We start from the raw sequence: 20,995 nt of genomic DNA, 5'->3' as shown, positions 1-20,995 counted from the left end.
GGATAATGCAAAACAGAACTTTCCATAGATTTTTGTTAGAAATATTTATACTGGATAAAAAATAGCCCACTGAGATGCATTTTGTTTGCAGGAATATCATGTTGGTAACAGACACACTTAATTAAATCAGTCACAGAAAATGAACCTTGTCATCATAATGCTTATCATCCCTTTTGGCATAAACATAGATAGCACCACACTTAGTGAGAGATGTAATTAACAACATATGTTTTGAGAAATGCTGCATATTTTCTAAAGCCCTTTTTGTCTAAGTTTAAGGAATCAATAATAAACACATGATGTAAAGATGTTGTTCCAGGTGATGCGGTGCATGACCAGGGTAACATAGTTGGACTGATTTGGAAAAGTTTCTGGTTTTAGGTTTTAACTAATCAACATTTTATAAACCAGCCCTTAAAAACACCAAAGACTACACTTATTCTGTGCATGCCCCTCAGGTTGCAGTTTGATGTATTTAGTCGCATAGCATTGAGATTGCCATTGGGATACTTCAAATCATGAAAAGTCTAGAAAAGTAGTTTTGGGCACAGCAGTACGACAAAAAAGGATGATACAGTCACCGATAAACAGCGCTACAGAAATCCTGAAAATAGTGGATGTTCTTACATTAATGGGTCATATAATTCATTAATTAAAATACAAGTTTTATTGTTAATGTTTGTTTGTTTTATGGTTATAAGTATGATAACAATTCATACACCTGCACACACTTTGTTGGCTGTCTTTCAGCTTTTTCTATCAATGACATTCTTGCCAATCCTGACCTCACAAGATGCTCTTTCAACCAGGCCTGTGCTTACTGCCTTTATACAGTTCATTAATGGACAATACATGTCAGGGTCTCCATTTCCATTTCAATTAAATCAATCAATCAGTCATGTGAGCGACAGCCCACACAAGATGTTACAAGTATGTGCTTCATGTGGGAGGTGCTTTCAGTTTTTTTGTCCACCCAATTTGAATATTTATTTTGACAGAGGCTAAATGGTAGCTGTCTTCCTTTTTTGTTGTTGATGTTTTTGTTTGTTATTTGTCAATAAGGTATTTGAACACTTTCATAATAACATTATTAAATACAATACCTTATACATTTTCAGGAAACACTGCTCATCTTCGTGTGAAACATAACATTATTTTGCTGTTAAAAAAAATCACTGTTTAATAGGGAATGTTATTGTTGATAATACTAGGATGCGTTGCACAAAATATATTGTAGCTACAATTTAGTTTACTGTTTTAATTTTTTTTTTTTTTTTTAAGGGCGCTGGCTCACATGAGTAGGAGTATGTTAATACTTTCTAATCAGCCGGAAGTGCGTGGGAGCTTTTCCACAGAAAGGCAACAGTGAAGAAGGGTAGAAAAAGATACTTATCAGAAAGTTTTAAGGCTTTGTCTGGCGCTCGTCTGTTTTCTTTACTATTAGGTCACGATGGGATCCAGGACGGTGTTTTTTCTTTTGTGGCAAATATTGATTTTACTTTGTATTTCGTATAAATGTGTCTGTGACTCCGATGCTGAACTGTTTAGAACAGGTAAGAGATCTATCCATTTTTTTTCATGAAAAATTATAGAAACTTATTTTTCTGTAGAGATACTTTTTAGAGATAATAATGTTTACAGTTGTGTTATTTCCCGTTTCTACCTTTATTATGTGGCTAAATAAACTTTAGTGAAACCAGGGGAATATATATATATATATATATATATATATATACCTTGAGCCAGCACGAAATGCTAGCGGAAAATGAAAATTAATTCTGAACACTGTCACTATTCACGTACAAGCTACACGTACAAAAATAAAGTTCAATTACAAACGTTTAGACTGGTAGAAACGTTTGTCATTGTAGTTTAGTTTATTTTAGTATTTGTAAACTACACTTACAGTATCAGTATGTTATTTTTTTTGTGCCAGTCGTTATCTAAAGGTGGTAACCCAACTCCTTTCCGTATGGACTGATGCCATGACGTCCCTAACTGGCCAAATAGGTGTGCACTGTATGGCTATGGTTCACTTCTTTTAGTAACTAGAATTACAACAGGTGTTTTTTTTTTAAAATATCGAGTTGTTGGGCATACTTTCAAACACATATTTTAATAACATATAGTAACACACTGCATAATATACTGGTTTTGAGCAGAATAATATTTAGGTAAACTCTCTGATCTTAATCCCTAGGTAAACTATGTAAAAAAAATATATATATATATTGTACAATTTGAGCTCACAGATATGTTCATGTAAAACCAAGTATTGATTTAACACTGAAATATATTTTCTGGTGTGCTTGGAAGGTTCTTCCAAAATATTTCCAAAAGGCCTACACTAGGTGTGTTTTACATTCCTCAAAGATCACTACCATTACTTGCATCACAAATTTAAACAATCATTCTACAGTTTTGTTGCAAACTGAAGCAAGAACATACCTGTTTGGCTCACATAAAGAAAAATAAAATAAAACAATAAGAAATACCTCAAGTAAATACTGTTTTAATATATTCATATTGGTATTGTAAATTCAGACTTCTCAGCTTGCCAGCAGCCTGGCTCAATCAGGATTTAATAAGTCTTACAGTGATGGATAATCTCAGTTCAAGACACCCATATGTGCCAGAGAACAACTTATCAGCTGGAATTCAGCTCCTTGGTTTTTAAATGATCTTTTCCACAGTGAAACTTGGTACCAGTTTAATTTCTGAAATGAATTAATATAAGTAGCTACAGCCTGCAGTAAGTTCTGCTCTACTCTGTTCCCTGCTTACCCAGAGGCAACTGTGCATGCAAGATAAATTCTATGAGGCACTGATACTTTGTCATTCTTTTTTTTTAAGTAAAGGTCTTTTAAATTAGAAGGGTGTAACAACCCACTTAATTTTTTCAATTTTATTTTACAGTCCAATGCCCATCAGTTTGGTGCTTGTTTCCCTAGCTAGTTGCCAATGGAATATGCCAGATGCACATTGTTAATCATTGGATGCGGGTCACCTGCAAGATTGTGTTAGTAAATTGCATGCTTCGATCCATTGTGTTCCATAATTCTCAGTAAAGTGTGACAACATGCAGAAGGTTTCCAGCACTTTTGCTGAACTTGGTTGTTCAGCTGTGTATTTCTCCCAATCCGATGCAAGCTGTTCCTTCTTGGATGATCTTGCTTGCACATGCAATGGAAATCTGGTAACATTTCACATGTTGTTTAGAGTTCACCGGCATATGGACCTTACAGTTAATCTGAACCCCTTCGACTTGGGTCCTGACCCATCTATACCCCATTTGACATCTATGACACCCTTTTTGAGATTGTCAAACTTTCAACTGATAGTAAAATCATGTTAAGTTGAAGGTGTGTAGACGTAATGGAAATGCATCAGTTCTAAGGCTGGGATCTTCTAGGGAAATCCTATAGCTTTTTACCAAGATGAATCTTCTGTATGTAGTAAGATACCTTTCTAAACAGGAAAACCAACAAACCACCAATAACTAAATATCTGAAATAACTGATATTTTACATTACCTCATTCAATTAATTGTCTGATTGCGTTACAGATGTATTTGAAATACTTTACAAGTCATGTCACCATTAGAACGTATTGCTTTCATGCTGAACCTGTAGCCGTCTGCATTGGCAGACTTGTGTTGTATGACTCGGAACCTCTCCAGGTGAGGCATCACATCGATCCTGTTAGGGAAACTGATATGGTGGCAGTGAAGTCTGTGTTCATTTGACTGTAGTTTATTCCGTTCTTTTAGTGTAAGTGAATTCCAGTGAATATTACTTATAAAAAAAAAAAAATTAAAGTCACAGCAAAGATAACACATAAAACAGGAATGCACTAGAAGCAGATCAAATGGGAGTTAATTGATGCTGGTTCACTTCGTCATTACAGTGCATTTGCTAGAAAGTGCAAAAATAAAATTTTGCCGACGTGTCATTAAAACTCTACCCCATGTCAAATGTTAGCAAAGTTTTTGTATTGTTTGGATTTTATGTTAATCCGTATTTTATGTGCATGTAATGTGTGAAAATCCTGTGTTTGAATTGCATGCATGAGCTGAAGCTGAAGCGCAGCTGGGTCATGCAGCAAGACAGTGATCTGAAACACACAAGCAAGTCTACATCAGAATGGTTGAAGAAAAAGAAATTTAAAGTTTGGAATGGCCTAGTCAAAGTCCAGACCTAAACCCCATTGAGATGTTGTGGCAGGACCTGAAACAAGCAGTTCATGCCAAATTCCTCCACGGCGCTGTGAGAGACTAATCAATAACTACAGGAAGCGTTTGGTTGCAGTTATTGCTGCTAAAGGTGGCGTAACCAGTTATTGAGTCTAAGGGGGCGATTACTTTTTCACACGGGGGCATTGGGTGTTGCATAACTTTCTTTAATAAATAAATGAATATGTATCACATTTTTGTGTTTTGTTCACTCAGGGTCCCTTTTATCAAATATTAGGTTTTGGTTGAAGATCTGATAACATTCAGTGTCAAAAATATGCAGAAAATCAGACAGGGGGCAAATACTTTTTCACGGCACTGTACAACAACTTTTATTTACGTAATATGCATTATACAAATCCAAAGATTTTTGCATGCGAGTGACATTTAATGTGTGATTTATAGTGTCCGCACATTGTCAAACGGTTTCTGTTAACAAGGAGGGGAAAAAAAAAAAAAAGTGTGCGATTGCCAGCTGACGAACCTTTTGAAGGTTTAAGTCTACCTTCGAATTCCTCGCTAGCAAACGAACCTTTGAACACAGCCCTAGTGCATTGTATACTGGACAGCACAAAAATGTTTTCTCTTGCCGATTTCCTATAGACAGGCCAGATGCCATTACAGTTACGTGCAGATATGTAAAACTTATATCGTGGCAGAGACATATGTTTCAATGTGAAAAGGACCATTACGGACATGGTATAGGGAACTGTATCTAACCACAGTACATTCTTGAGGTTTCTTTCACATCTATTGTATGTTGTACAAGGCAGTCATTGAAGCCCGAGGGTGGGAATTATGAAAAAGGCAATGTTGAGTTGTACAAAAGGAATGCATAACTACTTGATGGTTCAAACGTGTCAGTTATGATATTGTATGTACTGTGCATTAACTTTGGTTAGTTTCAGGGCACAACTTTTTTTTTTTTTTCAGGAAAAACTGAGATTCCTTACAAAACAAATTTGTTAAAGGTATTATTGAATCTTGTAGGCAGTCATTGTGAAGCGTATAACACACAATTTATCACTGTTTTTTACTCGCAGGCAGAACATACCAGAATGTGCTTTTTCCTTGATATGATGGATTATACTCACTGTGCCTTTCTATATTGGTTATAGTTAATTAGGAAGATAGTTCTGGACTAGTTACTGGCACTTACAGTGACAGTTGAATCAGGGGAGGAAGTCTGCAAGGAAGACAAGCAATGCTTGTAACTAGAACTCTGAGATATGGCTTAGTGTGTCAGAAAATGGAATCATTTCCATGCATAGTGTATTGAATTTAAGTAGAGTAATATGTAAAAAAATACATTTTCATCCACTTTCACTTTATACAGTAGGGGGATCAAAAATTGACTTTATATTCAAGAGCGGAGTATGAAAGTTTGTAAAGCATAACTGTGTGGATTTCAGAAAACACTTGTGTTTCCTCAAAACCAGTTGAAAAGGAACCCAATAACTGATCTTCTCTTGGAGCCCTGTGGCATAGATTGGATATTGGTCAAACTTGAAGTGGCTATGACAAGAATAGGTTAATATCATTGTACAGCTATGGCCAAAAGTTTTGCATCACGCTATAGAATTAACTAATTTTGCTTCATAACGTCGAGTGAAACCTGCTGAAATAAAGTTACGTTAACATATTGAATTATATACTGCGTTGAAGTTAATGAAAACCAGACTAAAATGGAAAAATATGACATTTTGAAATCTTAATGTACCTCCTTACTGTAATACTATTATGGCTTCTAGTAGACTTTTGTAATATCATTTTGTAGTTTCTTTGATTACATGATGTCAAATAAAAGATTATGTATACTACTTATATTTGAAAAACTTTACAGTAAATCAGAGTTCATGACAAGAACAAGGGATTTGACATAAGCATAAAATCGGTATCGTAAAAATCATTGTATAGGTCGCCACTGGCTAAAAGTCACGCCCCCCTTTTGAGACTTCAATTTTTTTGTGTTTAAAATACTTTTTTTACAATTGATTTTTTTCCTACATGCTCAACAACGATAAATAAATAGATACACAGGTACCCTTGTTTGTAACATTTTATTCCATTAATAATTTTACAGTGTTTTTTTTGTTTAGTTAAACTGCTAGCAACTATTCAGTTTTTCAAAATTTCTAAAATTTAAAGTAATAAGCTTTACTTGATGTATAACATACTGTTCACAGCTCCAACTGAAGATTTGTTTTTAAACACCTTTTGAGCAGAGGGTACAACACTGGGATAAAGTGTGTTTTTATCACTGAGCTTTATAGTATAGGAAGTGCATGACCTGTGACATACAGAATACAAGAGACCCCTATTCAGTCACTGTGATCTTCTTCATTCACTACTTTGGTTCAAGCTCTGGGAAAATTAAATTACTGCAGCACTCATGGCGAATGCTGGAGAGAAGCTTGATGTGGAACTATTTTGGATTTCAGCCAGATGACAACAGCAATCTAGTTGAAGGCAGTCAAAGCGTGCTTTTAAAGATGTGAAAAACAAACGGAGGACATGCCAGCAAGTTACTGAAATATCTTTCAGATCGCCACCCCGATCTCTGCCGAAGTTCACTTTGACTATAGTTTCTTCTGTTCTTTTAGTTTAAGTGAATTCCAGTGCATATTGCTTATTAAAAAAAACTAAAAACAAACAGGAATGCACTAGAAGCTTATCAAAAGGGAGTTCATTGATGCTGGTTTACTTCATCATTATAGTGCATTTGCTAGAAAGTGCAAAAATAAAATTTGCCGACATGTGTCATTAAAATCTACTGCATGTCAAATGTTAGCGGTGTTTTTATATTCTTTGGATTGTATGTTAATCTGTATTTTATGTGCATGTAATGTGATGGCTGTGAAAATCCTGTGTTTTGAATTGCATGCATGAGTGATGGAAAGACCAGAATGAACACACACTTCACTGCCAGCATATCGGTTTCCCTAACAGGATCAATGTGACGCCTCACCTGCAGAGGTTCCGAGTCACACAACACAAGTCTGCCAATGCAGATGGCTACAGGTTCAGCATGAAAGCAGTGAAAAGTACTTGCAGTTTATTATACTAAGTATAGTGGTAGTCTTGTCTAATTTACTTTCTTTGCAAGATTTTTAACAACCAAACGAGCATGATGGGCTGAATGGCCTCCTCTCGCTAGTAACATGTCTTATGTTCTTATTTAATGTACACTGGGGCGTTGTTTTGACTGAGACATTTGGCTTTAAACAGAATGATGTTCTAAGAGGAAGGCATCTACATTAGTGGCCCATTTGTTTTGTTTTGTAAATGTAGCATTTAAATAATGCTTAACTTTTTAATCTTTTCACTACTGAATTGCGTATGTTAGCGTTTTTAGTAATGCAGTTTGCCAGAAGTAGTTTTTTTTTTATCCTGCTGAGCTAATTTTATTAAATTATTTGTAAATGGTTATTTTCAAAATATCTAACAATATACAATTGTAAAAGGAACACAGTGTTTAAAATTAAAGAATACAGCGTTTGTGTGTATTCCCTAATGTAACATATTACTCAAGCCATTTCTTGCAGTACCCGTGTGAATCAGCTTCCACAACAGAGCTTCATTTTTTCATTCCTTGCTCGTGTTTTTAGGGCACTTCTAAGATACCCCTGTATGTAAAACACCTGGCCTAGTTATAAAACGTCTGCTTCAAGGAAAGTATTTCTGTATTATTTTGTTATCTATAAGAATTAAGAGATTCCTTGTAATTGGAGTATTTGAAGCTGGCCAAAACGCCAGAGTTCTTTTTTTATATGTAAGAATTAAAGAAAATGGCATCGCTTACACTAAGTGTTGCTCTTTCTTACCAGCTTTATATGAATTTATATGAATGTTATAGTCGGTGACAATGACCTTTGAATACACAGGAACTTGTTTTCAGCAGTGTGTGTGTGTAGTATATATTATTTATGTATTAGAGCTGTCACTCGATACAGAATTTTGATCGGTTAATTTTTGGGCATTAATTGATTAATCGGTAGAGTCATCATTGCACATTTGTAATAAAGGTAACGATCTTATAGTGGCTGTCCTGCATAGCAATGCATAAAAAAATCAGTAGAAGCCCAATGGGAATTTGGTGGTTTTTAAAAGTGTTTTTATTTCAGTAAATGTAACACATTTTCACAGAACAACATCAATCCAGGAAAGCGTTTAATAGCAAAATATAATGCACAAGAACTGAGAATTGATTTTTTTTTGTTGTATTTGATGCAAACACTTATGGCTGCTTATGAACAACCTTTATTTTATTTATTTTTTACATTATATTTAGGGCTTCTGGGTTTTCAGCATTTAAAAAAAAAAAAAAAAAAAAAACACTTTTCAGGAACATGAAACAGGTAAACATCGGTTAAAACAACTCTCCTACCCATGTTCCACAATATAATCTAGTAAAAATCAGTATAGATAAACAACTTGAACAGTAATGTAATATTAACAGTACTAACATCAGTGAAACAAAACGTTAGTCACAGCTTGTGGCACTAGTAAAAGACATTTATTCGCCTGAAACCCTGCCAGGCCAAATGAAGGAATCATGAAAAATAAATGCTGCACTGCACAGTCAACTACGTTGAAGTGAACTTAAACATAAAAACATCCAGCTTAAACATAAAAACTCCCTTTTCACAAACACCGTTTTAAAATGAATAAAGTCTGCTTGATTGTAGTAAATGCAGACATATTTTTCCAAGCTGGCAGCAGACATTGAGGATCGTTCTGGACGTTGTAGAAAAATGTAAGAAGTGTGTGTGTGTGTGTGTGTAACAACAACAAACCAGATACAAACTGACAAGCCTTCTCGCACGCATTCTTTCTCAGCAGGGGATGTTGGGAAATTAAAAAAAAATGAATCTGCGATCAACTATTTAGTTGATTAATCAGTCTGATTTAATCTGTTAATCGGAGCAGCCCTATATTTAAACAGCAAGCATTCCACCATGCTGTAGCATTATTAACTGTGTATTAGCCTCTTATGTACTTTGCACTTGCAAAGAAAGGAATTTGGCAGCCATTTGACATGTAATGGACGTAAGATCCAAAGTATTGCAATAGTATAGAATGTCATGATACTGTGCGTGGTATCGTATCAATACTCCCTAAATTAGGTATCGCAGAACACTACTCTGCATGGTGCTGGACCATAGATGAATGTTTATTTATTTATTTATTTATTTATTTTTTTTACAATACACTATACAGTGTTATCTTTCCTTCTGTACTTAAGACTTTGCTATGCTTTCACCATAGTTTATTGCAGTAAACCATTACAAAGTCACATGGAGCAATACCAAGCCAAGAACAAGAATCGCCCTTTTAATTTTTTTTTTTTTTTTAACAGAACATTCTTGATTATCAGGATTTCGGTATTATTCAGTAGTACTACTAAATATCACATCTTATTATAGTCACATTTTATTGATCTGTTTTTTAGTTAATTATTTGTTTTACCGCAGTTACATTTCAAAAAGTCAATTTAAACAGGAAAAGCATTTAAAAACAGTGTTGCTTAGTTACCTTTACAGTTTAATAGCATTTACTGAAAGTCTTCCTAAAAAATGTAATTAATTTTAATTAATCTGTTAATGTATAATTCTCACAATTTCTGACACAGCTAACTGCTCTTTCATTTTAATCCTCTAATAAAAAAAAAAGCCTCTCTTCACGTTGCATTCCCAAAACGATTATCGTCTTCTGCCAATTTCTATCGGGGTGCTTATATGTAAACTAAATCAAGACTGTACCTGCTAGGTTAAGAAATTGCATGTGGTGAAGTGGAATAGGTGTACGTAGATTGTATACCACGCTACTGTAGCAAAGAACAAAATCAATCATCAATTATTTTTACAGCCTCGCCGTTTTATTGAGCTTTCTGAAAATTGTGTTAGATCTTGATGATTTAATGGTGTTGTCCTAAAAATGTTCAACTTGTTAATACCGTAACAATTCTTGAAGTGCTCCCAATTGTTTGTTCTGCATACATTTTATTCAGCAGCAGCATTGTAAATCACTGCTGACTGTTTAGTATATGACACTTACTGAGTTTGTGCATTTTCATTTAGCAGGATGTTTGATTGTTTAGTAAACTACTGTACACTCTGCAAAGGAAGCAGAGTGTCATTCCATGCAGGAAATGACGTTATCTATATAACTGGATATATTTAAAGTTTCCAATTAAAGCTCAACAGTGTTACTGTCAGTTCCAATACCATCAAATGTTTTTTCCAAGCTCCAAATGGCTGTTAAACAGAATTTCTCAGCATCCATAAGCTGACTAGAAATGCTATTCTGAATATTACATATGAACTGAGTCAGAAGTTAACTGAATAAAGCAGTAGGTTTCAAGGCTGACATTATTTTATCATTGCATTCCCTTCCAGCAGGGGCTTATAAATGTTAACCTGTATGAAAGATGAAGCCACTCACAAACAGTGTCTGAATAAATTCAGTGGCTACGATACAAATGGCTAAAGCAGATGTAACGTATTGCAAACAGTTAGTGGTTAGTTTCCTAGTACCCATTTATTTCACCACCGTATCCATGCTTTTAAATAGTGTTGTAGTTATACAAACGGGTTACAATCTTTTATTCCATTACAATCTAGATGCATACCTTTTATAAACCTGATTTTAGCTAATTTTTCTTCTAGTTAAATGTGTTGAAAGCATGAGACGGCCCTCATGTCATATATTCTGACAAATTTAAGCTTTCAAAAAGCTAATGGATAAAACACCATAAGGCATATTTCAGCTTAAATTGTGTTTGGCTGTCGTGCCCGAAGCAAAGGGAGTACAGTTTTAGAAAGAGAAGGTAAATCAGACATGAAATACAGAAACAATGTGCTGGATAGTTTCAGTTCTGTTCACCCAGAGGAAATGAGGCGCTCCATTCCCAGGGAGATATCGAGTTATTCACACCACAATATACAGGGAAATGTACAGCACTGTATGTTTCTTGTTGCTCGAAAGAGCTATTTTTTTGCAATATGTTTACCTAATAAACTGCTTAAATTACTTGGGGTCTAATAATTTCCCAGTTAATTAGAATATGGGGTAAGTTTGACAACCCTCAGCTTTTCTTCCCTGCAAAGCATCAGTGACAATGTAAAGAAGCAAGCCAGCAGTTAAAAACAGGAAACCGTATATGTTTTAAAAAAAAAAAAAAAAAAATCTTAAAAACTGTGAACAACTTGAGGTCTGACCTGTCCAAAATTGTAGTTCTTAATTCTGTCCTAGAAAAATCAATGCCAGAGGCCAGGAGAACTTTGTTTAGATAAATACCCAGTCACCCCATCAATCCGTCATTTAGTGGTGCTGGTAACAGAAACGACTGTGTTGTCCAGTCAATTTCATTCACTGTTTGCAAGTGTGTGCATGCAATTGGGATTTTTATTCTGATACTCTGTTTAACGTACAGTAACCTTTTGTTATTGCATCATGTGAGTATTTACAACCAGGACAGAAACAACAAATACAGCCTTTCCCCCAGGTACATCCAATTTGTGTGAATCCATTGGAAGAGAAAGAAGTCATGTTACATGCTCTAAATTGCTGCCTGACAGATTATAATCTGTAGGCAGCATGTGAATTTGGTTGAAGGGATGTTGTCAGCACTGGTGGGAGAGTTAATTTCAAATTGTGAATTCCAAGTTTTATAACAATTGTGATCCAATTGTGAATCAAGTGTGTGTGTGTGTGTATATATATATACTGATGCACAAGAGAAATGCAACACTCAGGTCTAACAGATTTAATCAAATATTTTTAGATATCAAACAAAATCAGGGAAAATGTGAACAAAAATATAGATCAAAGAATCATGATAAGTTTTCAGTATGAAACGTGACACACTGTCAAAATGAAAACATTACAAAGTTAATATCGGGTATGACCTCTCTGAGCATTAACACAATCCTGGCAGCGTTGACGCATAGACCTGATCAGCCTCTGGATAGACTGCTGTGGGATGTTCCGCCACTCTTCCTGTGCAGCTGCAGCCAGAAGGCAAAGGTTGGCAGGTCGCTGTTGTCTCCTGTGGATGGCACCGGCGATTTGGTCCCACAGGTGTTCTATTGGACTCGGGTCAAGAGAAAAAGCTGGCCAAGGCAGGACCTCAACATTGTCGTCAATTGTAATCCTAGTACTATGTGGTCTTGCATTGTCCTGCTGGAAAATCGACCTTTCCGGATTGGCTTGCAGGAAAGGAAAAGGACTCAAGGACTTTGTCAATGTATTGCTGAGCAGTAAGGTTGCCCTCAATCTGCACCAAAGGCATTGTTGTGTTAAAGGACATTCCTCCCCACATCATCACACTTCCACCGCCCCACTGGTTGGCTTGAACAACGCAACAGTCAGCATAACGGTCCTTCCAGGACATGGCCTGTCTCTCACAGAGCTGGTTTCCTTGTTTCTCTGGACTTGTCTGCTGATTGTTGAAGCAGAACATTTCATTCTCCGGGCATCTTCTCTCACAGACTGGTCGCCTTCAATCATGCCTATAGCAACCAGGCATTACTCAAGCGGGGCATGGTCGTATCTTTCACTTATTTTGAAAACTGAGCACTGTGTAGGCTAAAGTACTGCAGTGGTTTGTTAAAAAATTAACAAACCACAGCTGAAAGGTCACAGCACAGTGGCAGACAGTGTCTAAGAAACAGGTTTCAGAAAGATACAGAAAAAGGCAAAAAACAGATAAACAGTTTATCTACAGTTTGCAAAAAGATGTTCACCCAATAAGCTATGTTACGTTTTAGAGAAAATTTGCATTTATTTTTAAAAGACTAGGGTGGCACCAGGGGAATAAATGTTATACAAAGGTCGTGTTAACACAAAATTATGCGTCCTAGCTAAATAAATCCATTCAACGGAAAAATATGCTGTCTTGCGTTCACTGAACGCACAGAATGGAAAGGGACGCAGACATGCATATTTGTGTTAATCTATTACACTGCAGCAATGACCGTAAAATACTTTTGCTGTAAATGATCATTGTGATCATTTACAGCTGGTAATCGAGTTGCATTATCGTCTAACACTACTGTATATGTGAGTATCGCAAGCAGCATCCGTTATGTGTATGTAAACGTGTATTTTTTATTTAAATGATAAAAACATGATTACTGTTCTATATAACGTATTTTTAAACGACATGTGAATGTTTGTTTTATTCCATTTATGTGGATTACTTGTAAGACCTTAGGATTTTCAATCAAATATAAACTAGTAGCTATGGTGACGTCGCCAGTAAATTTATGCAAATTAGTACTATCGAACCTTCCTTCGGTAATGTGTTGCGAACCTTCGAAGGTCAAAATGTGCCCTTCGTTACAGCCCTAAATGTATGAGTGTAACAATCTTGTTGGTAACTTGTTATAATAGTCTGCCCTCCATAAAGTTAAACCTCTGGTATGATGGCTCAGTGTAGAAGTGTTTTTTATTTTTTATTTCAACCCTCTATAATAGAAAAAGTGTACATGCCTCATATACAGTATAACATATCTATATAGTGTCAATCTATTTGTTAATATTTGGTGATGCCTCAGAACTATGCAGCCCAGTCGTGGGGTGTCTAGCCAGCAAGGCATTATAGAAAAAAAAATACATAATGTAACCAAATTCAGATAGATGAGTGATATGTTGCTGGTAGTAGAGGATGCTGTCAAAATTGAGCAAGCCTGCTCCACATTATTCAGTCCAATAGAACCCAGAGATTCTTCATGACTGGCATCAGAGAAATTGTGCAGCCGCTGAGAGCAATAGCATCCCAGTATGGTCATGTGAGATTGAGCCCTGACCCTTTCAGGATTTCTGCAATCTGGTTAACATTCAGTTGGGAATGGTGAGGCTCATCCAGGATTTAATATAAACTACATAATCAGACATCACCGAGACCACCTGGAGTTGAGAGATTTAACAGAAAAGTATTAGGATGCATTTGTGGTTCTGCACATTTCAAACTCGGCGGGGAAATGCGTTACTTTCCAATGGCAGGTTAAAGATCAAGAAGTCAGTTGTCCAATTCAGGTTCTGACATCATTGCTAACCAGAGATGTACAGTGTGTTCTACAGAGCTACATGTGTCACTCCAATATCCAATACTTTTTTATGCGTGTGGAATGCCCTCTTATGGTTATTAGACCTATATTAGATCTGAACACAAGTTATTCCCTAGCTTAAATACCTATGATGTGTGAATAAAAAAAACCCACAATCTATCATGTTGAATAGGGGTACAGGATACAGCAAAGGCAAAGTAATGTGTTTCTTGTAAACACTGCAGGATGTTCTGTAACACTTTAAACTGAACTTTTGAATCGCTACCGCTCGTATCAGAAAATTTCATATCGCAAGAACTTCTGGGAAAAGTCAAACCTTAGGTGATGGTCTCCCTTGACTCACCAAGGGGCGAGGAATGACTCAATTTGTACTGTGGTCGGTGGTCTGGATAAACTGGTTTGTAATTCAATTGGGAATTTGCACACTAGCGGCTGGTCCCAAATGACTTGCAAACTTACAAAGCCATTATGTATGCAGTCCTCGGGGATGCCAGCTCACAAGCATTCATTTTAAAAATAGTCAGTGTTTTTCTCTGAACTAGACAAGAACATGGAACTAGAGCTGTAAAATATATGTACATGTATCTACAGTATATAATGTGAATTGAAAACACACAGTGACTGGTACCTACCTCCAGAAACCACTTAAATTACAATTGGAGCTCTCAAATAAAAATGCATGTTCTACAGAATGGTGCTACTGTGACAGCTACTGTATCACATTGTAAAATGTTGTTGTAACAATAGTGTTCAGTGCTCCTTACAGTATATCAGGGTATATGCATGTCCTAATAGGAACCAATTAAATCAGACCGCATCAATTTAGGCTTGATTTATACCCTTTTCAAATTACTGAGTCAGTAAAAGCTCCAAGGTCCTTTCTGCTGGAATCATGATTTTGGACACCCTCTGGCCAGGAGTCAAATTGTTCCTTTGTCCCACAAATTCTAGCTAATCTGGCTCCACATTTTAATTAGATACCGTGCTCTATTCATGATGTTCTATTCATAAGCAAATCTTAGGGTAGGAGGCATGGTATGATATCTTGTTTGTGCTGCACCTTTTTCTTCAAACACAGCGCCCTTCTCAATGGGAAAACCGCACACCTGTTTAAGTTGCATCACTCTGTTTTGTATTTTTGTAGCCGGGACATATGTCTTGTTCATAAAGTGTGCATCCTTTTAAATAGGATTTATCTTTTAAATTTGTTCATTTTCATATTAAAAAGATTGCATTTCCTGTTGAAATTTCTCATAGTTTCCAAAGTTGATTAATGAATTGTGCAACAACAGAGGTGGATCGCATGTTGATTTTTGTTCGTTACTTGTTTGTATTTTCTATACTAAGAATTATGAACCTGTTGGAATGTTGTACACTGATTTACAGCAATGGTAAAACAGTTAGTCAGCTTTAGCAGTATCATAACCATTCCCTTTGTGCATACAACATGTAAAGGTATACAGTCTGCATGGTAGATGCAGCTCAGAGCAGGAGAAAAATCTGTTTTTCTTTACGTCTAATGTCAGCTAGCAGTAGATTTATTGAAAACACATGTTGAGTGTGCATGAAGAAGAGATATTTATTAGTGATATGGTAAGATGCAATTTGTCAGTATGGTTTCTGCACCCTATCTGTGTTATGAACCCATTTCAGGCAATTATGTCCTGAGATAACTTCTGTAACAAGGTAAATAGTCTGGAGGTTTGAGAGTTCAAGTATTTTTGAAAATGTTAGAGAGCTTATTCCTCCCAGTGAGCCTCTGGTTAAAGCTTAAATTTACATTAAAAAAACTAAATTTTATGAATTCCCTGCACATCAAAATTGTAACTTCTGGCTTTTTCCCCCATCCAGATGGAGTGCTGCCTGCGCTGAGAATTCACCATCATTTCTGTGCCCTGAAGATGGATGAAGGCCCATGCAAATCAATCCAACCCAGGTTTTACTTTGACATTGACACTCAGAAGTGTGAGCCTTTTGATTATGGAGGGTGTCAGGGCAATGAAAACAAGTTTAATACTTTGGCTGATTGTGAAGAAATGTGTTTAGTAGAACGTAAGTGGAATTTTGTATTTATTTGGGTTGGGACAAGGTTGATCGCATTTTTCGCTTTTGAATGTTTTGTCAAAAGTTAGTCGCTCTGTCAAGCCAGGTATTTAACCAAACTTCAGGGTCTCATGACCAGTTGTAGTCCTTTTAATCTGGTCTTAACAGTTTGACTGTTACATACAGTACACTGCCAGGCCACTTTTAAAATAACCAAATATCAGGTTTTGCCTTTATCACAGTCTTGACATGATATGACAAAGACTCAACAATGAGGTGAGGGATGTTAATGCATTTAGTCATTTAATATTTTAAGCAATAAGTGCAGAGGCATAGACATCCCAAACATGACAATTGGATTGAGATTGGGGGATTGTGGTGGCCATGGAAGATTCCTGAAGTCTTCGCCTTGGTCCTCAAACCATTTGCACACAACTCTGGCATGGTGAATGGGTGCGTTATTGTCTAGAACAGAAGTCTCCAATCCTGGTCCTGGAGGGTCAGTTTCCCTCCTGGGTTTTGTTCCAACTGTACCCTAAATTAATTAATTGGGCCAATAAATACTTAATTGGTCCAATTAAATAGTTTAGGGTACAGCTGGAACAAAAACCAGAAGGAACACTGGCCCTCCAGGACCAGGACTGGAGACCTCTGGTCTAGAAGGTAGCAATTGCAATCGGGGTACAAGTGCAGCATTGATGCATTGTCTTGATCTGCAACAATGCTTTAGTAAACTACGGCTTTTGTTTGCCCTTCCAGAGTTATCAATTACTGTATAAACCAGGTCAATTACTGTATAAACCAGGTCAATTTCTGAGTTGGGTCTCATTAAAGGATTACTGCAATACTCTGCAGAAACTGGCACCAACTGCCACACTCTCACTCAAGACTGCCAAGAAACAAGACAAAAACTTGAGAATGTAAAGTGTAGCAATTGTAGAGCTAGAGAGGTTGTGGTCAAAGCACATAAAACATGGCCGAGAAAAGCAGTCGCTGAACCTGCTCTTGAGAGCACTTTGTTTCTGGCACTTTGCCGCTTTGTCCGATATTAATTGAGGTAAAAGCAAATGTATAAATACAAATGTAATGCTTTGTGGTACAACAATAGGACATACAATTTGAAGCATAATAATTGAGTTAGGGTCACCATATGTATTCAGGACAGCACTGATTTGACTTTTCTGAGACTTATGAAAAATCCTGGTGAAACCTCATTTGCAAGTGCAGTTTTGGATAAAGACTATCATAGTCATCTGTCAGTCTGTCACATCTTGCGACAGGGAGTTACAGCTTTTATACTGTATTGTATGTTGCAGATGACAGGGAATTGCTGTATTTGCTCATTTTGGGTAGGATTGAGGAGTAAGAGAATACTTGAAAATCTCTACTTGACAAAAATCACCACATATTGTTTCTCGATTGAGGTCATTTTTCATGGGCATCTTTTTATTTATAAGAGAGACACATTGGTTGAGGAAGCATTTTTGAAGGCTCTGCCTTGAGATGGAACCACCACTTAACCCACAATATTTGAATTAATCCGATCCATGAATAAGTTCTTCTGTGTCACTGAGTGAAGACATGGCAGGATATCAAGTGATTATATCTTGGGTTTGTTGGCACACTGTCCGCATCCTGTGAGTGTATTAACCACTGTACTGTATATGGTGTAGTCACAGGATGGCTTGAGTGGTGATGTAAGACCCGGAAGAACACACAGTACTGAAGGTGAAATGTGAATGCGCTTGCTTGTTCCGGTTTATTGAACAGAAAATAAAAGGTTGAACAGACAAAACACTCAAAATAAAGGGCACAATGGCCAAAACAAATAGACAGACAAACAAACGTTGGACGACCGCTACACAAACAAGTATCACAGAAATTGTTATTGTTTTTCCTTATTCTTATTTTAATCTCCTCTCCACACCCGCTCTCCGCTCATGAACACACAACCCTGAGTGAGTGAATTGTGTAACTATTTATACAGCTGTGCTGGGATTCAATTACCAATTAATTATTCACTTGAATCCCAGCACGTGAACTAATTTATGCACTCACATATTAATACACATTTTATCTGCACGTGAAGTGATTGTGCAATTCCCGTGCCTAAGTACAACTGTATATTTTAACAACACTCATGCTAAATATCCCATATTATATCCTGTGCACCAATATATATATATATATATATATATATATATATATATATATATATACACACACCAACATTAACACACCACACGCAACATAAAACACAAAATACACACGGGCTGGGCACACTGTCACAGGTGTTTTAAGAATCAATCTTGCCATCTGGATTAAGCATTATCTGTCTTGTATTGGCACAAAACCCTCTTGTGTTTACTGTTACTGTTGCATTTCATAGTTACTCTAGATACATTTTGATTATCTTAAACATTTACAGTAAATGTTGTTTAATGAAAACAATATATAACATAACTTGAATCAGCAATATAATAGGATTAAACTATAATAATAATAATAATAATAATAATAATAATAATAATAGTGTGAAATACTAGCAACTCCAGTGTGGTCTTTTGATTTTTGTCATCAGTCCTGAGGCACTGTATTTTCTTTAACTGTTTTTCTCAAGTGATATTTCAAATCAAAGTTTATTTATATAGCACCCTTCATACAGGTGTATCTCAAAGCACTTTACAGGACAAAAATATTGTCAGATTTATAAAAACAAAAGAAACTAACATGTCAGATGAAAAACAAAACACCAGTAACTGAATTAAAAAAATTATATAAAAATACAAAGTAGTACAAACTGATACAATACAACTAATATATAAATAAATAAATCATAAAAATGCCAGGTCAAACAAATATGTTTTTAGTCTGGTTTTAAAAACAGTCTCCGCTTCCCTCACATGTGTTGGCAACTCGTTCCAAGGTTTGGGGGCTCTATAACAGTGTAACTTTCCTGTCATTTTATTAGCTTTTTATGTAGTGCAGCAAGATCATGAGAACATTTCCTCCTGCTGTTATTAAATCAGGACCTCCTGCTATAAATATGAGTTACTGCTGGTTAAGTGTTTTTCATAATGTGGGCTCCTATACTGTATAACAATACCACTTTGTGGTTAGCTTGAAAGAGGAAGAAAGTTAGATTGTCTGAACTGATTGCACAAATTCCGTGGGTGTTTTGCATTTAAGGCTTGTCCAGACATGTCTTTACAATTTAAGTCCTACGGTAAGCACTTGGGTTGAAACCAAAAATAAAAAAACGTTTTACTCAAATGTCATTAACACCATTTTGTTTAGAACATACCCAAACTATTATTAAACAACTTGCTATATACCTAAGAGACCTTGAATTAAATCCCTGTGTTGTTTATTTCAAGTTTGGTAACTTCAATGGGTGTTTTTCTCCTTTCAGACAAAAAAAGTCCTTGTAGATTAAAAGGCTTGTGCATCAGCCACGTAGGGTAGGCAATGGTGTATTACAGTAAACCTGAGAGAAAATACATAACCCAAAAGACTGGAAAGATAGATTGATATAGGAATCTTTAAGCATTGAGATGTTTTGAGTGTTCCCGTAGACTGTTGGGATCAAACATCAGTGGATATGTTGAAAGCTTGATTTTAATCTTTTATATCTGTTGTTGTTATGCAGGTTTTATAACTGGAGTGCAGGGTGTCAGTGATGAAGTCAGATGTCAGCTGCAGGCCTAAATAGCTACATTTGCCCAGGAAGAGATTTGATGCCCCAGTAAATGCACTGCTGGGTGCCCCTGCACCAAACCAGCCTTTAACATTGAAGTTTCAACCGGAAATACTCTGGAAAGAACAATATTCTAGAATAAAATGATTGTTCTGCACTACAATGTCGCGCTGTAGTACTGTATATCATGAGAATACCACTTGTTTTCACACTTGTTCTACTTTTTCCAGGTGGTAAAGACCCATGCCAATTGGAGGAGGAACCAGGCCCATGTCGGTTAATAATCATCCGGTATTTCTTCAGTACCATTTCTCAGAAGTGTGAGCCGTTCATGTATGGTGGATGTCTTGGAAATGCCAATAACTTCCTGACATTAAAACAGTGTCAGGATAGCTGCCACCATAAATGTAAAGCTTTGTTTATTATACATTTATTATACATTTCCAGTATACAAGAGAAGATGATAATGAATGTTTCGTTTAAACCTTCAGCTGCAACAACAGTCGATATTGGGCCTTACTCGCAAGGACTTATTTTAAGGGAACTTTTTTAAAGGAGTATTTTAATTCCATTTTAATTTAAAAATCGAGTTTGCTGTCCACAAAATCCTTTTCAGCTGTTTAAGAAAAGGTTAGACATTGTTTGACAGGTTTTCTAGAACTGTTTACACTCGGCCAATTGTGCGCCACCCCCTGGGAACTCCTGGCCACGGTTGGCAGTTGAATAGCCTGGACTCGAACCAGCGACCTCCAGGCTATAGGGTGCATCCTGCACTTCACGCGGAGTGCCTTTACCGGATGTGCCACTCGGGAGCCCCCTCATAAACCATTTCTGATTCTGTTATAGAAACTCCTTGGGCATGTAACGTTTTGGTTTTGTGGGTGATAAAGACTTCTCTATTGACTCGCTATTTCATACACAACTGTATTCTTGGATTCACTAGATCAAGTT

General features: G+C 36.3%; 1 protein-coding gene across 1 annotated transcript in view; it reads left to right on the top strand.

The window, feature by feature from the left end:
- Positions 1 to 1,321: 1,321 nt before the first annotated feature.
- The window catches only part of LOC117426098 (tissue factor pathway inhibitor-like), a 29,743-nt gene continuing 10,069 nt past the window's right edge, over positions 1,322 to 20,995 (top strand). The window contains exons 1-3 of the mRNA XM_034043391.3: positions 1,322 to 1,553; positions 16,156 to 16,356; positions 20,275 to 20,451. Coding sequence (XP_033899282.3) covers positions 1,451 to 1,553; positions 16,156 to 16,356; positions 20,275 to 20,451 — 481 coding nt within the window. The 5' untranslated portion in view covers positions 1,322 to 1,450. The remainder of the gene's footprint in view (positions 1,554 to 16,155; positions 16,357 to 20,274; positions 20,452 to 20,995) is intronic.

The sequence above is a fragment of the Acipenser ruthenus genome, chromosome 11 (assembly GCF_902713425.1).
Source record: "Acipenser ruthenus chromosome 11, fAciRut3.2 maternal haplotype, whole genome shotgun sequence".
NCBI lineage: Eukaryota > Metazoa > Chordata > Actinopteri > Acipenseriformes > Acipenseridae > Acipenser > Acipenser ruthenus.
The sequence above is the reverse complement of the archived record's forward strand: the minus strand, read 5'-3'. Positions and strand labels throughout refer to the sequence as shown.